At 44.3% G+C, this 18,173-nt stretch overlaps 2 protein-coding genes across 2 annotated transcripts in view; both read right to left on the reverse strand.

Annotated features, from left to right (window-relative positions):
- Window positions 1–61: 61 nt before the first annotated feature.
- trpv6 (transient receptor potential cation channel, subfamily V, member 6) lies at window positions 62–8,790 on the reverse strand. The gene is made up of 17 exons (XM_079732890.1): window positions 8,704–8,790; window positions 8,214–8,361; window positions 7,938–8,035; window positions 7,492–7,614; window positions 6,974–7,114; window positions 6,021–6,119; window positions 5,685–5,860; window positions 5,203–5,349; window positions 4,992–5,071; window positions 4,754–4,889; window positions 4,345–4,431; window positions 3,905–3,981; window positions 2,925–3,090; window positions 2,555–2,621; window positions 2,001–2,269; window positions 1,535–1,641; window positions 62–1,328 (listed from the first exon to the last, which is right to left on the reverse strand). Exons 2-17 carry the CDS (start codon window positions 8,342–8,344, stop codon window positions 1,055–1,057), a joined length of 2,178 nt encoding a protein of 725 aa, XP_079589016.1. The 5' UTR covers window positions 8,345–8,361; window positions 8,704–8,790; the 3' UTR covers window positions 62–1,054.
- Window positions 8,791–10,698: 1,908 nt separating this feature from the next.
- The window catches only part of ephb6 (eph receptor B6), a 38,222-nt gene continuing 30,747 nt past the window's right edge, over window positions 10,699–18,173 (reverse strand). The window contains exons 9-19 of the mRNA XM_079730810.1: window positions 18,031–18,155; window positions 17,465–17,627; window positions 16,694–16,805; window positions 16,529–16,584; window positions 15,872–15,988; window positions 15,156–15,403; window positions 14,464–14,682; window positions 13,791–13,940; window positions 13,134–13,318; window positions 12,414–12,572; window positions 10,699–12,165 (exon numbers count right to left, since the gene is read on the reverse strand). Of these exons, the coding sequence (XP_079586936.1) occupies window positions 12,060–12,165; window positions 12,414–12,572; window positions 13,134–13,318; window positions 13,791–13,940; window positions 14,464–14,682; window positions 15,156–15,403; window positions 15,872–15,988; window positions 16,529–16,584; window positions 16,694–16,805; window positions 17,465–17,627; window positions 18,031–18,155 (1,640 nt within the window). The 3' untranslated portion in view covers window positions 10,699–12,059. The remainder of the gene's footprint in view (window positions 12,166–12,413; window positions 12,573–13,133; window positions 13,319–13,790; window positions 13,941–14,463; window positions 14,683–15,155; window positions 15,404–15,871; window positions 15,989–16,528; window positions 16,585–16,693; window positions 16,806–17,464; window positions 17,628–18,030; window positions 18,156–18,173) is intronic.

Here is an 18,173-nt window from a genome sequence, read left to right on the forward strand (position 1 = left end):
ACCAAAAAAAGGTCAACTATACAAAACTAAACATGCAGATTATAAAACCCAGAGAAACCAAAAAAACACTCACAATAGCAAACACACAAAAATAAACGAGTGCAATAGTCACTTCCTCATCCGTTTTGGCTGTGACCAGACGCAATCAGATACAACTTATTTCATCTCATCATACATCGGTCCACACACAACACAGCGCAGCATCTCTTTCTTCTATAAAAAAATAATACAAATATTCATTTATATGGCCTAATACTGCTTAAACTGCACCGATGGCTATGTACAGACATAAAAAATTTAAATAGACATCTTCTTAGAGTAATCTAGCGTAGCGATGGACAAGGGGGAAGGACAGCCAGAGTGTTTTCGCAGGCCACAACACCCGAACTTATGATCGGCTTTATGATCTGCTGGTGCAACCGACTGCAGAGGTCCCTAATACGTAGATCGCAATCGACCGGTCGATCGCAAAGGTAGGGCGGGTAGATCGCGTGACGTAAAAAAAAATATATATAGATATTAACATTTAAACAAAAAATAATTGCATCCCTATGGCATTTACCACTGGATTGTTGAAAATTGTCTATTTGACTTTGAAAAACTTTTCCAAGAGTCTCAAGACAGTGCTATCCATTTAGGGAAGATGTTGAGGTTGAGTTACTCAATCACAAAAAATTGCAGCACTGTTTCACCTGAACACGTCTGCAGTGGAGGAAGAGATTTTGATAGTACAAACTGATATTGAGCTTAAATCCAGGGCTCATGGACAATTTTGGAACTTACTCACAAAGGAAAATATCCAAACATGAGGAAATGTGCTACCTCCTTGACTGCATTATTTGGCTCTACTTATTTATGCTTGTCCTTTTGCCACATAAAGATTATTAAGTGCAAATACCATTCCACCATGACTGATTGTCATTTGGAAGCCTGCTTGAGACAAGCTACCAGCAGCCACTGTGTCTAGCGTTTTGACATGAACAGTAGGTAGATCATTTTGACCTGCTAATTTTTAAAGTAGCTTGCATGCCAAAAAAGTGTGGGCCCCCCTGTTCTAGACGAATCGGATGTCCTGCACCTCCTGCTCCTCCTCCTCGTACTCAGGCTCCAGGTCCATGCTCAGAGCGCTGCGGCGGATGGCCTGCCAGCCCGCGTGGGCCTTGTTGAAGCCCCTCCTCTGCTTGTTGCTCCTGAGCTCCAAGCCGCCGCCGCACTCCCCGCCTTTCTCCCCCTCCTCTCTCTCGGCGGTACCGCCCTCGCCTTCCTTGGCGAAGGCGTTGATGTAGCGCCGCATCTTCTGCACCATCAGGTCGTTCCTGTCCTCCACCCTGCGGACGGGAGACCAGCACAGGAAGAGCTCGAAAAGGTTCTACCGATACGGAGTGTGTTTAATTTTTAAGAGGAAGAATCTGTGCCATTGCTATGCATTTGCTGTAGTTTTGATATAATTCTAGAAATAATGTATGCATCTATGCTTGAAATATGTTCAATGGCAGAAGCAGAGGCAGCCAGGAGGTCTGTGGGGGTTCCTGACCTCAGGTACCACAACTGCTTCAGGCCGTAGTTCAGACCACACACGCCCAGCCGCGGCCACAGGCACCGGGGAAGCCTTCTCTCCAGCATCAGAGTGGTGGCCACCACCTGCACACACACACACACACACACACACACACACACACACACACACACACACACACACACACACACACACACACACACACACACACACACACACACAACTGTCTGAGTTGAAAACCAATGTGTCAATGTGTGCGTGTTTTGGTACAATCCCACCAGTGTTCCAATTTACAAAATAAAAATGAATTGATGGAAATGATTTCAATAAACTCACCCTCCCATTATGTGGTGCATTTACAAGGAGGGAGTGTAATACTTGCTTTCTAATATCCACATCAACACTTTCCATTATTTGTACCAATGTGTACGCACTTGTTTGAGTGAGTGTTTGCCGCGTGCGCGAGCCCAAAGACGCTCCCCACCTGCGTCCTCCAGAGCTCGTCCCTCTCCTGCGCCACACGCCAGTGGGTGTCGCTCATCATGGCGATGAGCAGGTTGAGCAGCAGGATGTAGGACACCACGGAGAAGGTGCAGTGCAGCACGTGGACGATGGGTGGTGTGTAGAAGGTGTGGTCCACCGGCAGGTCGATGAGGCCCACACTCAGCTCGAACTGGGAGAACAGCGTGATGGGGAAGGAGCGGTACGCGGGGATGGACTCCGGGTCCTGGGTCATGTACACCATCCACAGGGCTGCCATGGCAACCAAGCAACAGACAGACGGACAGAAGGGGGATTGGTTAGAGGAAATGTGTTCAGATGGATGCCTGTACCGAGGGTATATACACAGATAGGTTTCATTAATACAAATGTACAACTATGGAATGTGTGGACAAAATGAGCAATCAATAAACACTAATATATATATATATATATATATATATATATATATATATATATATATATATATAGACATTGCATCTCCACTAGGGTTAGTGGTTATTGAATAGGGATATGTGCTGAAGTTATAGCACTTACATGTGGAAAACCCGATGAGGACAATGAAACTGAGCCACATGAATTTGGTCAGGTCTCCAAATATAATCTAGAGAGAGACCATAAACACATTGCAACACATCAGATTAATAAAACAATACTCATAGTCATAGTACTAACTAATAAAAATATAGTTAACAAAGTGCATCGAAAAAATAGTTAAATAAACATACTTTAAATAAATATATTACATAAACACAAATAAATATGTTACATATTATATATATATTATAATACATATTATATACATATATAAATAATAGCAAAATAATAAAATATATATTTAAATATTTAAATATATATATATGTACTTTATATATGAAGTGCTAGATGTCCTACTCCCGCTCCATACCTTCTGAATCATGATGACGTAGGGCCCCAGCATCTGGAAGCCCCGGGCGAAGAACATGACGTTGCTCCAGCCCAGCACCAGACACAGCGCCATGAGCACATCCTCCCCGCCCAGCTCGCTGGCCCGCACGACGCACAGCAGCACCACCAGGCACGCGTAGCTGATCCTACAACACAAACACAGACTTTACACACGCATAGGGTTCTGACGTTACCACAGACTCTTTATGTTGACTCATTCTGCCCATTGGTTTGATGGTTTGGATTTGACTCAGGCCCACAGTAGGGTGCAAATTATGCTGCCACATTAAGAATAAAAAAGTTTTCACACCATAGGCCATAAATATGGCCTCTGCAGCAAGAACGAACACACCATGTAGACCATGCCTATACAGAAGAGTAATCATATGTTGTAGCCTAATATGCACAACATTTTGCTCATACTGACCATGCTGGTGCTGAGACACACATAAATAAAACTAAGGTAACAATGACATGAACAGGGAGTTACTTCACCCTACTACTGACCTGAGAGAGGGTCCATCAGAGATCATCCTGAACACAACTATTTACCAACCACAACCTATGTGTGCCTTCATTTAAATTTTTATTTATTTTTTATACAATATTTTTAACATTGTTTTATACAAAATTGTAGTCGCACACCACTCATATTCCACAACCAATAGCAGGCTATTCATAACAGTAATCATACATTTTCAAAAACGTCTTACCTGCCACCAAGAACCATTTAAATCGAGAAGAAGAAATCATATGATGGGCAGCTGCTTATTTGCGCCTCCTGGTGTTGAGTGCAGTATACTACAGCAAAATATAATCCACCATAGGGGTGGTTCAACATATACATATACCACATTTTAACAGTTGGTTTTAAAAGACCCCCCTAATCAATCCCCCCCCCCCCCCCCACACACACACACACACACACACACACATACCCATAATGGCCCCCTAACTTACAGGATGATGTGGAAGGGCCCTCCCAGGGCCGTCTGACCAAAGTAGCGCTTCGCTCCGACTCTCAGTATATCTGGAATCTGTCGTTAAAAACAACAATACAATCTGGTTACACTTACACTGCACTGTGCACAATACTCCTGTATTCAAGTTAAAGCAAATACACCCCCTCAGAAAACAGAAAGAAGAGAACACTTTTCAGAAGAAGCAGGCCTACTAAAGGTGGCTACTCAAACTATAATGTCGTAGTAAGAAGGACTAAGGTGGAGCATTAAACCTACATTATACAAACATTTAAAGTGTTTTCTCGGCCCACTTTGCGTTGATTCAGGTTTTTTTTGATTAGATCAAATATTGAATCACACCAAAGTGTGTTTAATCGCTGATTGCAGCTTTAACTACCTCATTGATGTTCACAGCCTTGTGTGCTTGAGCTGACTGACCTCTAGCAGAAGGATGAGGATGGCTCCCAGGACACTGAGGATCTCTCCGGCCAGCCGCAGGCTGTCTTCGTAGGTCACGTAACTCTCCTACATGCCATTAGGATGGGAGATACACTTGTTTAATTAATGGTTAAAGCTTATATAATTCCTTGCAGTGGCAACCATTAGTAAAAGCACTCAACCATATCCATATAAAAAATGTTCTTTATGTGCCTTGCTGTTCATGATTTGTCGGCTTGGATTTCTTTAAAATACATCTGTTTTTGTAAACAAGGCCGATCTCTGAATAATGACCATAAGCTAGATTAAAGTCAAGTAAAATTTGTGTTTTCCAGCTATTCTACTTGCTGAACAACTCTTAGCTTTCTGCTGTGAAAAAGCAAATCATTCAAAAAAGAGTTCAGCTCACGCTCAGTGTTTTCTGCACTCGTATTGTTTTGTCCATTTCGGAGGTTGTGTAGTTCCCCGGAGCGTCCTTTAGGGGGCGGAATACACAACATAGTGTGAACGTCCCGATGTACAGCAGATACAGCACCAACAGGAGCCTGTCATAAAAAGGAGGAAAGCACATTGCTATAATAAAAGTGCTAAATGTTAGCATTAGTAGTAGTACATATTTAAGAGTCAGTGGAGCTGCAATTGTCTACCTGAAGTAGTGCTTTCCATAAAGGTTCCACTTCAGACTCACAAGCTGTCTAACAGGAGTCACTTCAAGAATCCTCCTAGCCTGAAAACAACAACATATACATCTTAAGACATTTCAAACTTACAAAAGTCAAAAGTGAAATTCGTGTTGTATCATTAACTGTATGTATTTATCTGTTGATGTCCTTCTCCTGAGCGTAGTGCGGGCCCCACCTCTCTCTGGGGGCTTCCCACGATGAGCTCCAGCACCGACAGGTCGTCGGCCCAGGAGTCGATCTCTGACAGGTCGTAGAGGTTAGAGGTCAGCGGGCCCAGGCTCCACTGCAGCACACGCCTCTTGTTCACCAAGTGCTGGAAGGCCTGGCCAATCAAAGTGAGCGACAGGGAGGAGGGAAAGCAGGAAGAGGAGACCAGACAAACAGAAGGGGAAAGAGGAAATGAAGGTTTAGAGTAGATAAAAATAGGGTTAGGGTTAGCTAGGGTCAGATTCAGTTCAAACAATCACAGAACTTGTCCAATAAAAGCTTCTTATTCATAACATAAATGATCGCAGAATCATTTGGGCTGTTTAAATGTTGTATCGCTTCAAATTTTTTTTAAATTGCTTTTTCTTTGCTGTTTGCTTGTATTTGTGTTTTTGTTTGTTTGTATTGCTTTTGTCTTGGGCCCCCTTGTCCGTACCCCACCCCCCTCACCACAACGTTGCCCTCCTTGGCAGCCAGTTTGAAGGGGGTGAGCTCCTTGTAGTTGGGCACCATGTCCAGGGGCAGCGAGTGGTCCAGCTCCACGTCGCGCGTCAGGATCAGGTCCATGGCCTGGCACGCTATGGTCTTGTTAGGCTGCATAACTAAGATGTGGAGCACTGTGTTCCCTGGAAGAGAGATTGAGTGAGAGTGAGATGAAGATTAGATCATAATGAGGAGCTTCTGACGGTTTAGCGTAGTCTGATCCAAATCAAAGTTCCATTTTCCTGAACCTCTTTGTAAAGAGTGGAAGAAAGGAAGAGAGGGATGGTACTGATTGGTCCATACCACGGGAGTCCTGGACCCTTGTGCTGGCCCCGGCGTCCATCACCATGTTCATGATGTATTCGTTCCCCATGCACGCAGCAAAGGACAGGATGTGCTCACCTGTCGCACACAATGTCAATGTTAAGATAATGTCTTTACCAATAACAATAGCTCTCAACAACCTTTGAGAGTCAACCACAGTATACATGGATCAATCAACCCAGCAATAAATTACTCTACCCTTCATTCAAGCTTCAGAGTTCAATAAACCCTTTCACAGGTGTTATCGTAGGACAAATTCAGGTGTTGCTCAAGATACAATTTTTTGGTCTGTACCAGAGCCACGGTTAGTAGACATATCTTCACTAGTTAAGTCTTCTACGCATTCCCTTATACATAAACAGTTGCAGACCCATTATTAGTGTTATGAGCCACACCTGTGTTTATCCTATGACGCCTCTGTGAAAAGGGTTTGGTGAAAAAAATACAATTTAGTTTGGTGGTATGGTTCCACTCTTTTCCTGCTGTAGGATTTAGCATGACGAACAGATGTCAGGTACAGAATACCAACAATATACCGACATTTGACAACACTGGAAGCACTGGAGATATCTCAACCCATTATATAAGTTACATACAATACAGAGCAAAACCAAAGCTGGGTTGATGGTGGTGGACAAAGTTCTGCTCAGCACTACTAACTGTGTGTTGTGTGTTTGGAAGCTCTTAAATTGACCGCCTATCAGTGTACGTGCGTTTCATTGGACCGTGTTAGCTGTCAGCTGATAGGCAGCTAGAGTGTCCCACCAGAACTATAAGCCCATATTTGTTTACAGGCCAGTCTTTGCCTCTCCAATATGGTGGCGATGTTGATATACGATCCAAAGGCCATACATCGTATATGGATAAAACAGCCAATGTCGGTATAGGTGTGTAGTCACTGTCCCCCCACGCATGCGTAGTAGCAGACTGACCGTAGTACGCCAGCCCTCCTGGCCTCTTCTTGAAGTAGAGGCCGGTGACTCGGGGCGTGGCCGCGTCCCCTCCGCGTGCGATCAGCTGACCCACCAGGGTGATGTTCTGGTTCACCACCGCGACGTGGAGCGGAGTGACACCTGGTTAGAACATCCAGAGAGAGGTTATTCATTGGTGCTCACACCTAATCCATGAATCCATTTACTCCTTGAGCATCTTGTCCTAGAATGACTACAGGTAGACTGTGGACGCCCAAACCAGGGTCAGGCCAACCAACTGTCCGCTAAATCCTTTATCTAAAAATGAATACAAATAAAAATAGATATTTCGTATCTTCATTGTAGACCCTATCAAAAAAATGAAACACATTTTATAGAATTATTAATTTTTTAACTTTAACTATTCACTTCATTTATAAACAACTCTCATAAGTGTGTGTGTGTGTGTGTGTGTGTGTGTGTGTGTGTGTGTGTGTGTGTGTGTGTGTGTGTGTGTGTGTGTGTGTGTGTGTGTCCACCTTGCATGAGTTCAGAGGTCATGGGCTCGTTGATGAGTTCTGGGGCCCCGTCCATCAGCGCCACGGCTGCGTCCACGTTGTCGTTCATGACGGCGATGTGCAATGCCGTCTCCCCCAGAGCACCTGATGCAAGAACACCAGAACACCAAAACAACAGTACATCAGAACACCAGAACACCAGAACACCAGAACATCAGAACACCAGTACATCAGAACACCAGAACACCAGAACATCAGAACACCAGAACACCAGAACAAGAACTTCAGAACATCAGAACACCAGAACATCAGAACACACATCACATTCTCCACTGACTGACCGACCACAAAGAACCACACCACACAGAACCACACATAGCCACACAACACAGAACCACATAGAACCACACCACACAGATCCACCCCACAGCAGCAGCATTTTTCAGGGGACCATTTAGTTTCCTCACCTCTCTCAAAGATGTTGGTGGAGGCACATCCCAACAGTTTCTTGACGCAGCCAGCGCTGTTCTTTTTAGCGGCAAAAAAGAGAGGAATATTATTTGTCCTAAATGGATAAAGAGACAGAGAGGTGGAGAAACATGAAGTTGACAATCAATCGAGAAGAACAGGTTGGTGTACAAACCGAGAGAATGAAAGTCTACTGTGTTTGGGGTGTAATGAATTGAATGAAGCTTGAGTTAGTCACCCCTCGGTTTGATTCATTAGGCTTAATTCAGACCTACTGTTTAGTATAGAGTAGAAATGTTTCATCCAGCATTTCAGTCCATCCTTTCTTGTTCTGCAGGCGGAACCTCAGCTGGTTCCACCAATGGTTGAGGTCACTTGGAGCAGATCTGGCCAGACACGGAGCCATGGTAGGTTTATTTTAAGCTGGAAGGAATACAGTTTTAAATAGTGATCACAGCCAGGGAGGACACACAGAGAGAAATAACCGGTGGCCTAATATTAATATTAAAATATGTAATAATACTATGAGTATTATATTAAATAGATTATAAATCAATAATTAAAAAATTTAAACAATTTATTATTTGCACTATGTATTTATTTATTTATTTATGTATTTATTTATTTATGTTATTTGTATATTACTGTGTTTTGTTGAATTCTAACAAAAATATATTAAATACACCATAACAAAATATGTAATATGCTAAATATAAACCACTGGGGAAAACCACCATAACTATGAAAGCAACAACGATCTCTTACCGTGAGAGCGGATATATTAACAGTCCTTAGTTTGTGGGGATAACATCACACAGTGTAATGGATGGCAGCACCGTTCACTGCTCTCTCTGCTGTCTGAGGAGAAGAGGACCTCCCATGCACCTGCCTTTATCTACTGGACAGCAGCCTGGGGGCGGAGCCTCTAGCTGAGGTGATACCACCCTGGGCCCTGAATCAGACAGGTAGGAAAGGCAGCACTGCCAGCAATTAAACTTCCCCCCCCGGTGAGGACAGCCCACAGGGGTTCATGTAATCTTTTGATAATCCACGGTGTGCTAAAGAAAATATTTCTTCATCAATTTATCCATCCACTGTCTGACTCAAATGAGTTTTCAATGTGGTGATGACAGTTGAGGAAAGCTTATTATCTTATATAATGTAATATAATTGGGACATGTCTGAGAATGGTCCTTCATGACTATAGAGCTGCCATCAACACCTGCATCACCAGCATACTTGTTTTTTTTGCCACATCATAACATTAAAAACGTTGCAGTCATTGTTCCTGAAGTCGACCATATATAAAACCTGTTTGGAATATGCAAGCACATCCCTCTGGTACTGAATATTCCACCTTATAAGTCCCTCCACATTGGTCCTGCGTGGTATCTATGACATAAAAAAAGAAAGAAAACACACACTAGGAAGTGATCTATGTTGGTACGATGAGGTCTGGTTTTCCCCGACGTGCCAGATCTCGTGCACCCTGGGCCGGTTCATTCAGAATGAACGTGTTGAGCACCTTTGGTGTGTCAACAGGCACACAAACACAGTAATTTGTACATGACAACGGCCATAACCATCATTCTGAGGTTGGCCACATCATGTCCTATGAGGGCATGTTACTTTCCTTCTCATGACAAATACTAAACAAAGGCAATGATTTGCCGTTTAAAAATACCTGTTCAGGGTAAGGGAGAAAATGAGCAATAGAAAAACAGAGATAGGCCTACAAAAAATACTAACAGATTAATACAACTCTTTTTTCATAAATTTGTAAACTATTGAATCAGATGATTACTACAGGCTATAAAGCTAAGTTTGTTGGTATGGTGCATGTATTCCTGGGTACCATAAATAGCTCATGAGTAAGAGGCCGGTTGGCCGCAGGATAAACAGGGTTTAGGAGAGGCCTATTGGTCGCTCTGGCAATAGGCCCGCTTCTGGCCGTCATTTTGTATTGTTGGGATAATAGTTATTTACCGGACGATAGGCTCCCTATTTAAGTACCGTAATAAAGACTTGTGGTCTATAACCTGTTGGACTTTTTATAAAGACACAATAACACCACTACAAAACATGATCTTGTGGTTTACGGGACACACATCACGGAACATATCGTGATGTCTTACTCCATCTTTTGTTTAGGGGCTTGGATGGCATGTCAGGAGAAGTCACTCATTGTCACTCCGTGATATGTACATTCTCTTCAAAATGGCCTGTTTGACCAGATCTAATCTGACAACAAGCCGGGCAGCCATCAGATGAGGGAGTTGTGGGAGACCCACGTCTGCTCTCCCAACTGCTGAACTCAACAGATGCCTCGCTTTGATTTGGCTCAAACCTGCTGATCCGTCAAACTGACACAGCGTGAAGTTCAGTCTTTAACATTTGAAGGTTATCTCAACATTCAGTTTCAATGGAACATGGTTCTCCAGGAAATTCATATGTCTAAATTAACAGTAATTATGAGAATATTCTTTATTCATTATATAAAAACGGTATTTCTTGTCTGAGATCCATTTTCTAATTTCACCACAGATCAATTCAGTGTCAAGTGGATTGAATAGTTTTTCGTTTAGTTAATGTTAATTACATAAGCTAAAGTAGTTACAGTTAGGGAAAATAGGAGACAGAGGCAATTATTTAAATAAAGTCATATTTATTTTACAAATTTGAACAATTGTGGTATTGTGGTTATAAACACAAGAAATTATATCGAACACATACATACGCAAACGCACGCGCACACGCACACACGCACACACACACACACACACACACACAGACACACACACACACACACAGTATATCTCACTGCCATTTGCAGCATACAAATGTCACGACCAAAATACACAGAATATTCACAAAGCATTACATCTCCTTCCTTCTTCTAGAAATCCAATATGTCCATTTACTCAATCTCTTGCGTTCTCAAAGCCTAAATTATCTCATTAGATTTAGCCTTACACAATGAAAAGAGCAGAAGAAGAGGAGTGTGATTTGTACGTTATTATGGGTGCTGCTCTGTCTCCGTATTTGGAAGGGCCTTGTGTTTGTGGCTCTAACAGACTGTGGACTAGCTACCCCTGGTAGCTAGGGGCCCCATAGGTCGATACTCTCTGACCCCTGACTGCATGAAACCACAAATGACTGACACTTTTGTTTGTATTCTCATTATTTGATCAGTAGTGCTTGGCAGTTTGATACTGTAACTGGCAGTAAATACAATGTATTTAACCTTCCATAGCCGGATACTTAATAGATTGCAACAGGCTGTATCATATTGTTTTTAGACATATTTGTTTAGAAATGTTTCGCATAGACATATTTGTCTTCTTCGGAAAACGACTTATTCAAAGAAAATAGGAAGTGATCTAGCTTTATAAACAACTCAACATAACAACACTGACATTAGTAGAAAAGTATTTGATTGTCTTCACGCAATTCCTGGTGAAGGGAGCCCATGTATAGAAGTATATCTCTTATTTCTTATTTCTTCACATTTCACTGATTGTACTTAACGAGAGTTGGAACAGCTGTGTACGTGGGCTCAGTAGTTATAACAACTGGAAGTGAGAGAGTGGGCGTGAGCAGGTGGAAGAGAGTGGCAGGGTTAGGTGAGGGGACGAGAGAATAAAAAGAAGGCATACAGTAAGTGAAATATAGAAGAGAAAATAAAAAAGGAAAACTAAATTGGAAAACTGAGACTCGTGTCCTACCCGGACAGCATTTCCAATAGTGCATCTCTTTCGCTTCTGTTATTTCTGTCCCTTGATTGGTTTAAAACCAATAGTTCTAGATGATTCCACCGTCTCTAATCATGATGTCGGGTTAGTTGGAAGCAGCACTTTGTGCTTCTACCGTACGAAGCCTTGTTTGGCAGTTAAGAACGTGCTGAGTCAGAATGGACTCTTTGAAACCAGACAAGCACCCAAGTGGAAAACACAATTTTTTTTAAAAAAAACATATTTTTTTCATCTTCATGGAGTGATGCTTTGAGGTGGTCACACCTCCACCTGAACCTGGATCAGGTTGTCGTTGCTACACCTCCACCTGATCCAGGGTCAGGTGGAGGTGTAGCCACCTCCACCTGACCCTGGATCAGGTTGTCATTGCTACACCTCCACCTGAGCCTGGATCAGGTGACTTCTGAGCTGCTGAGCTGCAGTCACAATCTTCCTCTGATGCCCCAAGAGGTTCACCCCCAGGTTTTGGACATCTCTAAAAAAGATATAAAAAATGTACAATTAACCCTCACAGAAAAGAATGTCAGGATTTCACCAAAAAGACAAAGGGTTAAAGGAAATTATTACAAAGCACATAACTGAAGGTCGTTACACTAGAAAAACTAATCTAGCCAAACATGTTTTCTTCATCTAATTCATCATATCATTGTACTTTAATTAATTGTATGAATTATTTTGTACATGATTTTATATTATTATTGTTTAAACACAACGTAAACTCACTCCATAGTGAGTCTGCTGACTCTGTCTAACGAGTCCATGTGTGCCTGCTCAAACTCGTCCTTATATCTGTCCATCCTCAGTGCTGTCAGCCAATCACTGACTGTTGCCACCGACGATAAGTCTGTGGGGGTGGGGCTTAATAGTGGCTGGGAGCAGCTTCTGTTAAACGGCGAGAATCAGCACCAACATGTTAGACATTCCAAAGCAGCATTATTATCCATCATACTTTTGGAAGTGTATGTCTGTGTGTAACCACACCACACACACGCACACACACACACGCACACACACACACACACACACACACACACACACACACACACACACACACAAACACACACACTCACACATACTTATTCATATAGACGCACGCACGCACGCACGCACGCACGCACGCACACACGCACACACGCACGCACACACACACACACACACACACACACACACACACACACAGACCGACATAAAGACAGACGAACACATGCATGCACAGACACACACATTCTCTCTCTCTCTCCCTCTCTCTCCCCCCTGTCTCTCTCTCTCCCTCTCTCTCTCTATCGCTCTCTCTCTCTCTCTCCCCCTCTCTCTCTCTCCCCCTCTCTCTCCCCCCCTCCCTCTCTCTCTCTCTCTCCCTCTCTCTCGCTCGCTCTCTCTCTATCTCTCCCCCTCTCTCCCTGCCTCCCTCTCTCTATCTCCCTCTCTCTCCCCCTCTCTCACCGTGTGTGCTCTGACTTGAGGGAGGCCGGGTGGCGGATGAGACGGTCCAGGGAGGACAGCAGGGAGTCGAACCCGGGCCGGTCCCCGCGGTCGGCCTGCCAGCACTGCAGCATGAGGGAGTGCAGCGCCGCGGGGCAGTTGAGTGGAGCGGGCAGACGGTACTGGTCTGCCACCGCCTTCATCACCTGCAGAGAGATAGACAGACAACATAGATAGAAAATAGGAGTCAAATAATAAAACAAAGAAAAAGGGTCTTCTAAAACTCAAGGTCCCAGTGCCCAGAGTCTTTAGAGTGTCTGCAAGAACATCTAGTTTTTATTTAATCTGCCCCAGTCCTTGTCACGGGTCAAATCTGTTAGCGGGACTATCTTCCCATGGTCCTTCAGTCTCTACACTCTGCACTATGCTAATTGCTTCTCCTACTCCCTCCCCATTATCCTCAGGGGACCATCCAGGTATTCAAGTTTGCCTTTTGCATGACTGTCAGTCTGGCCTTGGCAGAAATTGAATTTCACATATGACGCTAAAGCCCTCTTCGCTGTCTCCGAATTCGGTCAGGATTAAAGCAAACCCAGTCCCCTACAGAGTATGGACCAGGCTACCTCTTCATTACTGTACAACGTCCCGTCAGTAGTAAATTCCTCCCCCCCAGCTCACCTCCTGGTTGCTCATGTCCCAGTACGGCCGCTCCCCGTACGACATCACCTCCCACATCAGCACCCCAAAGCTCCAGATGTCGCTGGCCGAGCTGAACTTGCGGTGCTGGAAGGCCTCAGGGGCAGTCCAGCGCACAGGGACCTTACTGCCCTGTGGGGGAGGGGGGGAGAGGGGTTAGGGACGGCTGTGAGGTCACATGGCAGCGCATCAGTGATTCACATCACATCGGTCAGTTCAGTGTGGTTATAAGGATGGAAGATCCTTATGTATTGATAGTATTGATGACATAAATATAAGACATGAAATTAAGTTAATTAAGAAGCAATGGGAGGAATGGAAGGAATGAGGTTTATAGTGTTGCTAGAGGTTTTACATCGCCTGTATTTTCACACTGTAAGGTAAGAAATATGAATAAGTGAAATATGTATGTAATATAGAAATAATAACTATCAAATATCCAATATACTCTAATTTGTTCATTCAATGTGTTCAATGAAAAATGCATTTTTGTAGCGAAACATAAAATAATAGAACATAATATGTTATATCATTTGCATACCTTAAGGTAAGAAACACAACATGGTATATATTCCATTGTATATATTTAGCGTACTATCCTATATTTGCCATATACTGTAGAGGAGGCCGGCTACGGCGGCGCTGTGGGGCGTACCAGCGAGGCGGTGTAGGTCGGCACGTTGTGGTCCAGGCCCCTCATGAGGCGGGACAGGCCGAAGTCGGACACCTTGCACACCAGGTTGGAGTTGACCAGCACGTTCCTGGCGGCCAGGTCGCGGTGCACGAAGTTCCTCTCAGAGAGGTAGCGCATGCCGGCGCCCACACCCCGCACCATGCCCACCAGCTGGAGCACGCTGAACTGGTCCTCGTTCTCCTGGGGGGGGGGGGGGGCAGCACGGGGGACACAGGAGGCATGTTGGAGGTGTGTGGGACCATCTGACTAACCTTCACAGACGCCCGTGTCTGGCCACCGGGCCCGTATATTAAGATTGAAACTATGGTTTCAATCATTACTTCTAAAACAAAAATCTGCAATCACCAAGAAACCAGTTGTTGGCGTGATAAACTAGTAAGATGGCGGCTTGGAGTGTTAGTGACATCATGTTAAGTCCTCCTATCTGCCTGGGGAAGGAGGGATCCACTCTTCTCTGCTCCTTCACAATGGTTCCTAGTGTCCATATAATAGTGGAATAGTGCCCATAGGATGACATGTACTCTGGTTCAGACCAACAGGGGACTAATTCACCTAGCGGCCAACTTGGCCTTAGACCCATTATGCGTTTGGAACAGAGACAGCCGCTAGAGGAGGAGGAGAGCCCAGACAGCAGAGCAGAGACTACCCCTCACCCTGAGGAAGGTGTCCAGGGGTCCGTTCTCCATGAACTCTGTTATGATCCTCTCGGGCTGGATGCGAGTCACCACCCCCTCCAGCTTCAGCACGTTGGGGTGATCGAACTGGCCCAGGACCCCCGCCTCGCTCAGGAACATGCCCTTCTCCCGGTCCGTCACCCCCCAGCGCAGGGTCTTCACCGCCACCAGCAGCTCCCGGCGGCCCATTGGGCGGTACCGGCCCCGGGACACCTCCCCCAGCTGGGCTGTATGGAGGAGAGCCGGCGGAGTCACTTGGGGGGAACAGCCACGCCCCCTTCTGGGTCAAACACACGCTGTGAGGGGGCCAGGGCTAGATTGGGAAGACTAGGGGCCCCTTGCCTACAAGAAGCTGACTCGTAGTTGCAGCTAAAAAAATACTAAAAGGAACCAGTATATGATATTATTTATAAAATATATTAAAATCTGTGGCTTCAGGCAAACAGCAGAGAGGATAAGGGTAGTGACCCCTTTGACCACTTGGTGGGGTGGTTGGTCCACTTTGAAGGAGACAGACTGAAGGGAAACTCATCAACCCCTATTTCTTTATTATATTCTTTATAACAATGCCAATTTTTGATGTAAGATATTAGGCTCCTCATAGCTCCAAAGCAATACTGTATTCTGATTTAATACTATTTAATTGGCAAGTGTGTGTGAAAACAGTCAATGTTTGGCTGTTTACTGGTTCTTACCTGCACCAATGACTTCCTCAATTTTAAGGTGAGTGGCGTCTATCTCTCGGGCAAATTCTTTGACTGCCTCACTGGGGTCCTCGTAGGTAGACGGGTCCACGTAGTACTTTACTCCACCTGGAAACAGAAAGATCCGGAGGATCCAGGGAAAACGGTAAACGTCCCACTTTCCTTTCACTCCATGAAAGTAATTCTTAATTAAAGGGGACATATTATACCACCAGGTGTGAGTGTGATTAGCCTTACAAGCCCTTTCAAAAATCGGCCCCATATGACATCACTAGTGGGCGTTTTCACCTAGATCTGTGCCGGATAGATGAGCAACGCTTACTTCATTCCACTGGGTAGGCTGGTAGACTGATCTATCCAGCACAGATCTAGGTGGACACGCCTACTAGTGATGTCATATGGGGCAGATTTTCAAAACGGCTTGTAAGGCTAATCACACGTACAACTGCTGGTATAATATGTCCCCTTTAAGAGTATTCCTAGTGATTGAAAGGGACTGCAGACATAGATGCAATGCATGAAGATAACTTTCCAGAATAACTTAATCACCATCAGTTTAATCTTCAATCAAACTAATGACAAATGATGCATTGCTTAAATTGGGCACAAGAACAGTTGACACATCAAATATTGAATCCTTATTCTCACCTCTGTTGCTAATGTACCTCTGCAGTCTATCACTGTATGGGCTCTCCCTCCTCTTACTAACAAACAAACAAACAAACAAACAAACATACAGAAAGCATGGAGGTCAACCCACGTTATCTAAACGGATCAAATTAGTGATATTAGATGGACTGAGCGAACACTCACCTACGGAAAACCAAGACGACTACGATGGCAACCACCACCAATAGGAAGGCTGCCCCGCCCATCACCGAACCAATCAGTAACGGCAGCCGGTTCTGTATCTGGTGTGAGCGCTCTTCTGGTGGCAAGGGTATAAGAGAGACATCGGTGGTGACTATCAAACAGCTGGAAGGACATATCAGAGGGGAGGTCGGATTCAAAGGGCAAGACCTTCATCAAGATCCATTTAGAGACCAATTTGCTCAGAAATCACTGAAATATATGTAAATTACAGGAACTTTTCTCTGTTATAGAGCTGCAATAACTCGATTATTTGATTGTTAAAATTTGATTTGTAAAGGTAATACTCTTGGAGGAGCCTTTTTTTCTGGTTTACTTGTGTTACGGTGTGTTCAAGCACCTACATGTAACAGGTGAGGCCCTAACCGCAGAGGGTGAGGCCTGGAGGCAGGGCCTAGCCAGGAGCACACCGTGTTATGACCTTCCTTGGTTGACTATCTGCTCTTGCTCCAGTTCATTTGTTTTTATATATTTCTAGTTAAATATGTATCCCTTTCAGTAATAGTCTCTATTCTTTTTTCTTGCAACAATCAAGAAGAATATGTCTTCTGTTTCAATAAATCGTGGGTCTGTAGTTTGGACAGGGCTGTGACCTCCTCTCCTTTTTTAAAGTATCCTAAAAATACCCTGGCCAGCCCAAAGAGCGGCAGTTAAAGCAACACAAACACAGGACATCTACAGCACTGTTTATGAGCGTGAGGCTCCAGGACATACCCAGGGCCTGAGTGGTGAAATATATGGTGTGGCTGTACGGGCCGTAGCCTCTCTCGTTGCGAGCCCGGATCTGGAAGGCGTAGATGGAGCCGGGGATCAGGGCGGGGATGGTGGCTGTGTTGGTCTCGCTGAACACACTGGCCGCGCTGTCCTCGTCCGAACCCTGGGCCGGAGAGAGAGAGAGAGAGAGAGAGAGAGAGAGAGAGAGAGAGAGAGAGAGAAGACACATATCATTAGGTTGGGATTGTGGTTGTGTTTCTAGTTATCTTACATCTGGCGCTCAGAGGCGGTCTGCATTGAGATATGAGATAGGATTTATTAATCCCCGATGGACATCTGGACCACACAGCAGAAGAAGATGTTAAAAAAGAGGAACATAAGAATGGACAAATCTACAAAAAAGGACATAATAAACACAATAGATAATTTTTTTGCATATGTTTTGTTGATTAGTAATTGTTTTTAATAATGGGTGCATTTGGGCCAAAATAAACACCTTGTCATAGTGGTACGGCTGTATAAAAAACACCTTGTGTCTGAGCTGGTAAAAGGTTGTATATAAACACCTTGTCGTAGTATCTGAGCTGGTACTCCAGGATGTCTCCATTGGGTCGGTCGGGTTGAGGCCAGGACAGAGTGATAGAATCCGGGGCACGGCTCAGCTGATGCATCATGGGTACCTGGGAGGGAACTGTGGTAGACGCATATA

This window comes from Pollachius pollachius (assembly GCF_949987615.1).
Source record: "Pollachius pollachius genome assembly, chromosome: 1".
In the NCBI taxonomy this organism is placed as follows: Eukaryota; Metazoa; Chordata; class Actinopteri; order Gadiformes; family Gadidae; genus Pollachius; species Pollachius pollachius.

Excerpts from the sequence above, each read along its gene's own strand:
- trpv6 (XM_079732890.1), bottom strand. The coding sequence starts at position 8,344 with ATGGCTCCGTGTCTGGCCAGATCTGCTCCAAGTGACCTCAACCATTGG. Across the intron at positions 6,120-6,973 it reads AGGAGGGCTGGCGTACTACG|GTGAGCACATCCTGTCCTTT; the intron begins GTCAGTCTGCTA and ends TGTGTGCGACAG. Across the intron at positions 4,432-4,753 it reads GAGTGCAGAAAACACTGAGC|GAGAGTTACGTGACCTACGA; the intron begins GTGAGCTGAACT and ends AATGGCATGTAG.